The sequence below is a fragment of the Callorhinchus milii genome, unplaced genomic scaffold (genome assembly GCF_018977255.1).
Source record: "Callorhinchus milii isolate IMCB2004 unplaced genomic scaffold, IMCB_Cmil_1.0 Scaffold7, whole genome shotgun sequence".
Lineage (NCBI taxonomy): Eukaryota > Metazoa > Chordata > Chondrichthyes > Chimaeriformes > Callorhinchidae > Callorhinchus > Callorhinchus milii.
In genome coordinates, this window is record NW_024704748.1 from 7,603,955 (window position 1) to 7,613,441 (window position 9,487).

The 9,487-nt window shown below is 43.8% G+C and overlaps 1 protein-coding gene across 1 annotated transcript in view; it reads right to left on the reverse strand.

The window, feature by feature from the left end:
* Window positions 1-6,667, reverse strand: part of zgc:154058 (transmembrane protein 150A-like) — a 28,276-nt gene extending 21,609 nt beyond the window's left edge. Inside the window, 3 exon segments of the mRNA NM_001292520.1 lie at window positions 1,470-1,517; window positions 5,131-5,289; window positions 6,212-6,667. Of these exon segments, the coding sequence (NP_001279449.1) occupies window positions 1,470-1,517; window positions 5,131-5,195 (113 nt within the window). The 5' untranslated portion in view covers window positions 5,196-5,289; window positions 6,212-6,667.
* Between the last annotated feature and the right edge of the window lie 2,820 nt (window positions 6,668-9,487).

Sequence of the window (9,487 nt, forward strand, 5' to 3'; positions counted from 1 at the left end):
AAAGCCACCCAAGAGGCTGGCACTGAGCCAACCTTCAATTCAATTTCATTGAGATGTTCAGGCCTATGAAGGAGGTTGACAAAATAAATAAAAAATTATTCAATCAAGAACATTTATTTTGTTGGCAGATCATAAAGGTTCAGCAGCATTGGCACTGGTATGGCAGCCAATTTGCGCGCATGCAATTTCCACAACCGGTCATTAAGTGAATGATCAATTTTATCTGAGGGAATTGTTGGCCAAGGCACTGGGAGAAACTCCCTTCTCTTTACGAATAATGTCATGGGATCTTTAACGTCCACCTGAACATGCAGACTGGGTGCTTATCATCTCATCCAATGGATGGTATCCTTGACAATGCGCTGCATTGGACCATCAACCTAGACTGTGAGCTCAAAGTCCTAACTTGGGGCTTGAACCTACAACCTCCTGATGCAGAGGCAAGTAAAGTGAAGTCCTACCAATTGAGCCAAGCTGACGCATATGAGCAGTGGTTTATTGGCAACTCTGGAGTATGGATATTGACCAATAATGGTAACCCCTCAAATGTCAATGAACACCAACAAGTTAGATACATCAGCACAAATATTACTCCAATCATACAAATGAGAAGTGTCAATGTTTCCTTTCAGCATATATAATATACACACATACATATATACAGTTTTTTATTGTTTTTTGATCAGCTCAGTGTCTGTCGCATGTGGAAACCCATCACCATGCTTAGGGCTTAGGAGTATCCAAACCACGGTGAGATTTCCATGCATCCCACCTACACATGAAAATCCCAGAGATAGATTGTTAGAATGGAATGTGCACTTTCTCCCTGGAGGGATGCATCCTGCTTACCTAATCCCGGAAAGTATTAGGCACAGGTTGGCAAGAGAGAGTGTGCGTTGGGGTACTGCTCAAGTCTAACCAGCTAAAACCGGATAGCTTGCCATTGATATTGTTGACCAGCAAGCTTTCCCGCTGCTTGTTCAGCTATGTATATCAATAAGGAATAAAGCTGTAACTCATTTTTTCTGCTCTGGACAGAGATTTTGTTGGCAGGTGGTGCACTCAAAAAGGAGCTGGTTAAATTGCGAGCAGTACAACACTAATCGGGGGTCCCAAAAGCCTAATACCCCCCACAATAAGGCAAGCAGGATGAGCATCCATATAGGCAGAGAGCGCACATTCCACTCCAAACATAGCAACATTTCATAATAATAATACTAATCCTTGTATTTAATATTGCGCCTTATCCTGTCTTTGAGATGTCTCAAAGTGCTTCACAGAATATACACAAAATATATTTCAATGTGGAGGTGGAGTACATACGCGGAACTCAACCTGCTTTAAGCATTGTGATAGGATTCGCATGGGTCTTGCTCCTGGCTGACTAAGCATGTAAGAATATATACTCAGAGGATGTCTGCAATGCCTGATCATTTTATTATCGATAGGGAAGTGCCAGTATACTGTACCAGTTATCCACAGGGCACACATGGTGGTTGCGCACTGCCACAGCGTATCTGTTGAAGCAAATCAGACATCAAGCAGTCAGTCAGCAAGTCAAGGCAAGTCTTGTTTTTCTCATCCCTTTCTTCCGTCACCATCCTGATCCCTGGGAAAGAGCAAACAAGGATCTCAAGGTCCCACTGGAAGTTCAGCCTACAATGAAGCAAGTGCGAACAAAAGGCTTTGAACCATCTCCACGGAGACTGATGGGACACTCAGTGAGCGAGAATGTCCACTCTGAGCCTTATTTGCATGAAATGATAATAAGTGGATTAGGACTGGGAACTAGTGGAGTTCTGTAGTGTGTTGGTTAGAACACATGCCTCGCAAACTAGATTCAATTCCAGGGCAGAGCAAACATGTAGGCAGGATTCCTTACTCCACACGCCTCTATTTACCAAACAGTAAGTAGGAACCCGGTTGTTAGTCAATTGGTGGATCACTTTCCGGGGAAATGATCCCTTATGAAATAATAATAATAATATGGTCACTCAATCCATGACTGTTTGTGGGACACTGCTGTGCACAATTGGCTGCCACATTTCGCCCACAAACATACAGTCAATGCTCTTTATAGTATATTCTGTGAAGTGCTTTGAAACGTCTAGAAGATGTGAAAAGTTCTATACCAGATGCAAGGATTATTATTATTATTACAAATAGTCCTCCAATCATAACCAAATGACCAGCAAGCAAAGTTTCCTTTCACCACACATAATAATAATAATCCTTGCATTTGATATAGCGCTTTTCACGTCGGGAGGACGTCCCAAAGCGCTTCACAGAACACACTGTAAAGTGAATTGACTGTATATTTGTGGGCGAACGCGGCAGCCAATTGCGCACAGCAATGTCCCACAAACAGTCATAGATTGAAAATGACCAATTTATTATTGTTTTTGGTTTTGGAGGGATTATTATTAGGCCGTGTGGAGTAAGGAAACTTGCCCAAGGTTTCGCCCTGACCTGCCTGGAATTGAACTCAGGTCTCTCGCTTGCAAAGCGAGTGCTCTAACCACTGAGCTACAGGACTCCACAAACATAGGGGTCTACTTGGCAGTATGTTTGAAATTAATTCCTCAGTAAGAAATAGGGAATGTGATTAATCTTTCTGCTCTGGGCATAGATATTTTAAAGTGTGACACACATACAAATATTTATTTACATAGATTGTCTGAGCTGTGGAATACTTAAACCGAGGTCGCCTCTGCCTGTTCAGGTGGATCCCATGGCGCTATTCAAAAAGAAAAGGGAGTTTCTTTCTCCTGGTGTCCTAGCCAACAAACCCCCAGATAAAATTGTTCATTCACGTCATGGTTGTTTGTGGGTCATTGCTGTGTGCAAATTGTCTGGCATGTTTGCCTACAAAATACACAGTCGCTGCAGTTTACAGTAAATCCCTTGAAGTGCTTTGAAACATCTTGATAATAACAATAATAATCCTTGCGCCTTATCATGTCTTCGAGACGTCTCAAAGCACTTCACAGAGTATAATGTAAAGTGAATTAACTGTATATTTTGTGGGCAAAATGGATGGATACTCGATGGATCAAATGTCCTGTTTCTGTGCTATAACATTCCATGTTTTATGATGTACAATATATCTGGTGTAACTGGTGAACACTGAAATAACAAAAGTACTGCTATGGCCTTTTGATGTGATGAGCATCAAGTCATTCCAGGTAATTTGGTTATGTCACTTATTCCTGGAAGAACTCCTCAATCTACAGAACCAAGAATGCATAATCTTTCAAATCCAAACTATTTCAAGTCTTAACATAGCGTCACTTCCCAGCCAAACTTTCTCTCCATTCATGCATTTTATCCAGGAAAGACTGAGTCACCAAATTATTGTCTCATTGCTTATTGGAAAGCATATCTTTACAAGAAGAGGTGGTGAAATTGAGTATGTTATTGAAAGATACATAGAGCTATCAGCAAATCTGTTCCGCCTTCCTGTTTAAAGGCTCCTGTTTCAGTACAGTTTTAATGACAGTACTTTGAACATGAGTCAACCTGTATAGTAATTGAGAGCAGGCTATTTACAAAAGGAAGTAGTTCCCACGGTTCATGATCTCTGGTTAACAAAACAGCACTACGATTGGATGAATCGTCAACTCGATCAATCAATAATCATTTGATAATGCCCTCCTCCCATTGATAACCCCCTTCTCCCTCAGTTTACATTCAAGGTGTAAAACTAACAACATGCACTTGTACGTTGCTTTTATATTGGGTTACGTCACTGAGTTCCTTTACAGTGATGGAGGGGAAACCTGACTAAGGTGGGAAGTGGAGGGGGAGTATGAGGGAGGTGACTGAAGCCGCAATTGAAGAGGTAAAGCGGTTAATCGATAGAAGCTCAGCACACGGAGGACACACAAAGAGCAGCTTACATGTTGCAAACTGATGACCAGCGAGCCTTTTAAAGTGGCAAGGACTCAGCTCTGGGGTATGTGTCTGGGGAAATTAAAGAAATGATGGAATGTTGTCTGCATCTGGCTGGAGTTCTGCACCCACAACAGTTTGTGAGTGGCCATGATTAGGGTAGTGTTGGGCTTTTAATTATTTCACTGCGGCGCCTCACTTCAAAGACCCTAGGTAGCTTAAGGCGCACCTGCAGATGGTAATGTTCATTTATCTCAGTTCTAAAACCCATCAAAAATTATACACTCAGTAAATAGCATCCTCCTCTGTGCCCCTCGCCAAGAGATCAGTGTAGATAAATCGCTAGGATATGCAAATGGCAAAGCTTGAAGTTACTATACCCATCTGAGCAGGTTTTTTTCTTTTTCTGATGCTTTGGAGAAACAATAATTAAATAAAGAACCAACCACCAATAAAAAAGGGATTGGAGAATTTGGGTAGCACCTCCGTCTTATCACGTCTTTGAGAAGTCTCAAAGCGCTTCATAGAATATACTATAAAGTAAATTGACTGTATATTTTGTGGGCGAAACGCACTGTAGTGTTCCACAAACACTGTTGACACTTCTGTGCACAATTGGCTGCCGCAATTCATCCACAAAATACACGGTCAATTCGCTTAAAAGTATATTCTGTGAAACGCTTTCAGACGTCTCGAAGACGCGATAAGGCGCTATATTAAATGCAAGGTTTATTATTATATATTATTATTCTGAAGATGAGCATATTAGTCCTTTTAATTCCTTCTCAATATTATTAATAATTTATTCTGAAAGTAGTGAACATTACTGTCATGGTTTAATATCTAGGAACAGAATAGTTTAGGAACTCTGTGTCTCTTACATGTATAGTAAAAGCTCACATGCAATCCTTTACATGTTCAGTACTGACTTCATTCACTACACAGTATAGAGGTGTCAATGATGTAGACTGCATACATGCATCAGGACGTGAAAGGCGTGATACAAATGTAATTTGCCATTGTTGTTCTCAGTTACATACACAGTATATAGGTGTTAGTGATATACACTGTATAGAGGTATTAGTAATACACACAGACAGTAAGAACTGGGGCTTGAACTCACAAGCACTGACCCCAAGGTGAGAATGTGACCCATGGAGCCAGGCTAACAGCAGTGAAGGCAGCCACAACACAGAGAGCAGCAGCACACAGCACAGAGGAATGGCAATGGATACTCACACGACCCACAGCGCTGTGATTGTGGAGACAGGCAGACTGACTGGGAGGAAGACCCAGGCTGTCATTCCAGGTGACGCTCACTGTGGCACACACTCCTCTCTCTGCTGCCACTGGCCTGACTGATTTCTTATGCATTGGGAGGTGATGATGAGACCTTCACTGAAAGAGAAAGTGGGCAAGAGTCAAACTTCAAGATCCCGACAATTAAATAGGGTCAAACCCGAACAGAGAACATAACAGAAGTACTGTGCGTTTTTCCAATATATTCTGTGAAGCACTTTGTGACGTCTCAACAACGTGATAAGGCACTGTATCAAAACACAAGGATTATTATTATTATATAAAAAGTAATAATAATTTGGTCACTCAATCCACCACTGTTTGTGGGACGTGGCTGTGCACAATTGGCTGCCACGTTTCAGCCACAAAATACACAGTCAATCTACTTTACAGTATATTCTGTGAAGCGCTTTGAGAAGTCTCAACAATGCGATAAGGCACTATATCAAATGCAAGGAATATTATTATTATTTATCATCTATTTATTCGAACCACTTCTGCCCCACTGTATATTTTTTCCTAAACCTTTGTTTTTGTCTCTAAGACAGGAGTCTCAGAGAAAAAGATTTACAATCCAATTACACAATTCGACATTTTTTCGTATTTATTTTAAAGTTATACACAGATACATCTATATACATATAGGAAAAAAACCTTTCCTCTGTACAGTCTCAGATTAATAAGACTATTTGCGCAGTTTCTCACGATTTTGCTTTGCAAACGTGTCATTTATGTGGGAATGCGTTGGAACAGAGGTTTGGAGAGGGTGGGAGGGGGTGATAAAGTTTTGATGCAACAAAAAGATTCTTAAAACTTTTTTTTTTGTCTTGCAGTCAGCTGGAGTGGGGGAGTCGAGGGTGGGTTTGTAGCACTGTGGACTTGCCTTCGGCTCACACTCAATCCGATCGCAAGGTAAGCATCTGAAGGCGTCTGGAGTTTCAACGCTGGCACTGAAAGTCGGTCTGGTCTTAACGCGAGCATCTTGGACAAAAACAACCCAACCTTCCCCCAAATCACTTACTGTTCACTGTTCTTGTGCTCACAGTCCCCAGACTTGCAATGAAGGGTCGACTCGAGCTGCATAAAGCCAGTCCAGGTTTAGAGGCACAGAGAGAGAGATAGAAAGATATATATATAGATAGAGAGAGAGAGAGAGAGAGAGAGACTGTGACTCCAGTGACTCCTGTCTGGCCAAGTCTAATGAAAGAAATCACCAACTCTGTCCACCAACTCTCTCTCTCTCTCTCCCTCTCCTGCTCTCAGAAGCTCCCTCTGCTGTGTGTTCCCGGCCACTGGGTGGGATGGCCTCGTTGAGATACAGCCCCAGCTCCTTTGAGCACCCAGAGCCAGATTGTATGATGGATAAGAGGTCCCTTATTTCCCCCCCCCAAAAAAAAATCCCTTACAAAGCCACCTTTACAACATAGCACAAGGCAGGCTGCCGAGGAATTTACTCGACGCAGTCTACTGAGAAACTGCACCAGTTCTCAAACTCAGAAGGAGGCGAGGTTTCCCAGCCTTGCTCTGTCCGTAACGCTCTCGACTCTTAAGTCAGAAGGTTATTAATGATAATAATAATCCTTGAATTTTATACATCGCCCTATCACGTCATTGAGACTGTCTCAAAGCACATCATAGAATATATTGCAAAGTTGATTGACCGCGCATTTTTGTGGGCGAAACACGGCAAATGCGCGCAGCAGCATCCCACAAACAGTTGCGGATTGAGTGACCAAATCTCGTGGATTGAGTAAACTCCTACTTACTGCTAGATAAACAGGGGCACGTGGAGTAAGGAAACTTGCCTATGGTTTGTTCCCGCTCCCCAGGGAATAGAACCCAGGTCCTCTCACTTGCAAGACGAACGCACTAACCACTACGCTAATGATCTCCAATTTGTGGATTCAAGCCCCCACATCAGGACTTTGCTCTCATAGTCTAGGCTGACAACAACAACAACTTGCATTTATGTAGTGTCCCTTATGCAGGGTAGCATCCCGGAGGATGTCCCAAGTCGCTGAACAGTTGGGGATCAGGACGCGAGCATGGGGCGCAGGATTGAGATGAGGGAGGGCAGAGAGGTAGGAGGGCGGCTGAAGGCATGGTCGAAAAAGAGGGTTTTGAGTCGTGCCTTGAGAGAGGCAAGGGAGGGAGCAAAGCGAAGGGATTGTGGGATGGAATTCCAAAGTGTGGGGGCAGAGAGGCCGAAAGCCTGGCGGGCGATGGTAGGGCGGTCGGGCAGGAGACATGGAGCAGGTCGGAGCCTGCTGAACAGAGGGAGCGGACAGGTTGATAGGGGGTCAGCAGGTCAGAGAGGTAGGAGAGGGCAAGGCCATGGAGGGACTTGAAAGTGAGGACGAATTCTATCCTCTAAGGGATGGGGAGCCAGTGGAGCTGGGTGAGGGTGGGGGTGATGAGGTCACGGGGCCTGGTGTGGGAGAGGACACAAGCTACTGATTTCTACACACAAGAGAGTTACATTGAATGTTTGGTGAGTTTCATTAAAAGTTTGGATGGTTACACAGACTTTTCAGACTAGATTTGCTGATTGATCAGCAAATACTTGGTTAATCTCGTGCCCCACGCCCTCCTGGGTCTCCTGATGAATACAGCTATTGTTTTAGACTAGTTGAGGTGTTTACTCTGAACTAATACGTTTCCAGTCGAATTAACTAGGACCCACACTTCTATTCAAGACCGAGTCGGTGATGCAGGGTTTTAAATGGGATTGAGAAAGTAAACCCAGAACCATACTTTCGGATGCACCGAGACAGCAGAACAAGAGGACACAGCTTTAAGTGGAGTCTTGTAGTGTATTTGTTAGCATACTCGCCTCACAAGCGAGAGGACACAGGTTTATTTTCTAGGCAAGGCAAAATCTTAGGCAAGTTTCCTTATTCCGCACGCCTCTGTTTACCTAGCAGTAAATCGGCTGTTAGTCAATTGATGGATTGGTTTCCGGGGGCAATCCCTCTCCCCAAAAATTGGTCACACAATTGGCTGCCACATTTTGCCCACGACATACACAGTCAATCCGCTTCACAATATATTTTGTGAAGCGCCTTGAGGGATCTCAACAAAGTGATAAAGCGCTATAACAAACATAAGGATTATTATTATTATATTAAGGTTTGCAAAGGGCAATTTCAGGACACACACCAGAGGATAATTAAAGACTGGTACACCCGGCTGACCAAAAAAGGGTGAAAAGGCTTGCAACACAGCCATGCCCGCACCTAGGATTCACTCAGAAAAGCGACCTTGTGGGCCACCTAAAAGCAGATGCAAGTCTGGACTCCTTGTGAGTGGGTGTGAATTTTTTTTTGGTCAGGTGGGCATCTGATATGTGTGGAAACTCATCACAGTATCCAAGCCGAACTGAGAATTCCATGCATCCCACCCACACATGGAAATTCCCAAAATGTTTATTCAAAGGAATGTGCACTCTCCCTGGAGGGACGCATCTGGCTTACCTAATTCAGGGTAGTTCAACTCCAGAGAAATTCCACCTACCCACTCCCCAATGAGGACAGTCACAGAGTGAGTGGGTATGAAAACATGCCTGTTAATGGCCATCAGATCTATTTCAGTTCACGTTTGATTCCACAGCCACAGCAAATTGCATTTATAGAGCACCCTTCACATCGGGAGGACTTTCCAAGGCGCTGGACAGTCAAGGGTTTGCACCCGAGCTGGGGGGCGAAATCAAGAGGAGTGGAGGGTGGAGGGAGGATGACCAAAGGCACAGTCAAAGAGGAAGGTCTTGAGTCGGCCTTGAAGGAGGCGAGGGAGAAGTCGTGGACTCCTTGTGAGTGGGTGTGAGACACCAGGTAAAAAGCTTCAAAACTGAGCAGATTAACATTGTTGACAAACCACATCTTTAATCTGCTTCACCGCACTGCGTTGAACGGCTCACTGAGTCACTTGCTTTTTTGGCAACTCCTCCACTTGACTTGACTTGACTGATGATTAACTTGAATGTCTGCTGCTTAACAGTTCTCTCGATTACAATGAAGGGAGAGTTCATCGGAAAGAACATTTTGCAAGCCAGAACACAACTGTCGTTAAACGAGCCACTCATTTGTCAGCACCCAAAGCAAACCACCAGTGAGTCAGCCCAAATGTTCTCTGTCAGCATTATAATAATAATAATGGCAATAATCCTTGGATTTGATATAGCGCCTTATCACATAGTTGATACCCTCCGTTCCTCCGGTCCCGGTCTGCTCCACGTCCCCCGCCCTAATCGCCCTACCATTGGTGGTCGGGCCTTCAGCCTCTCTGCCCCGAGGCTCTG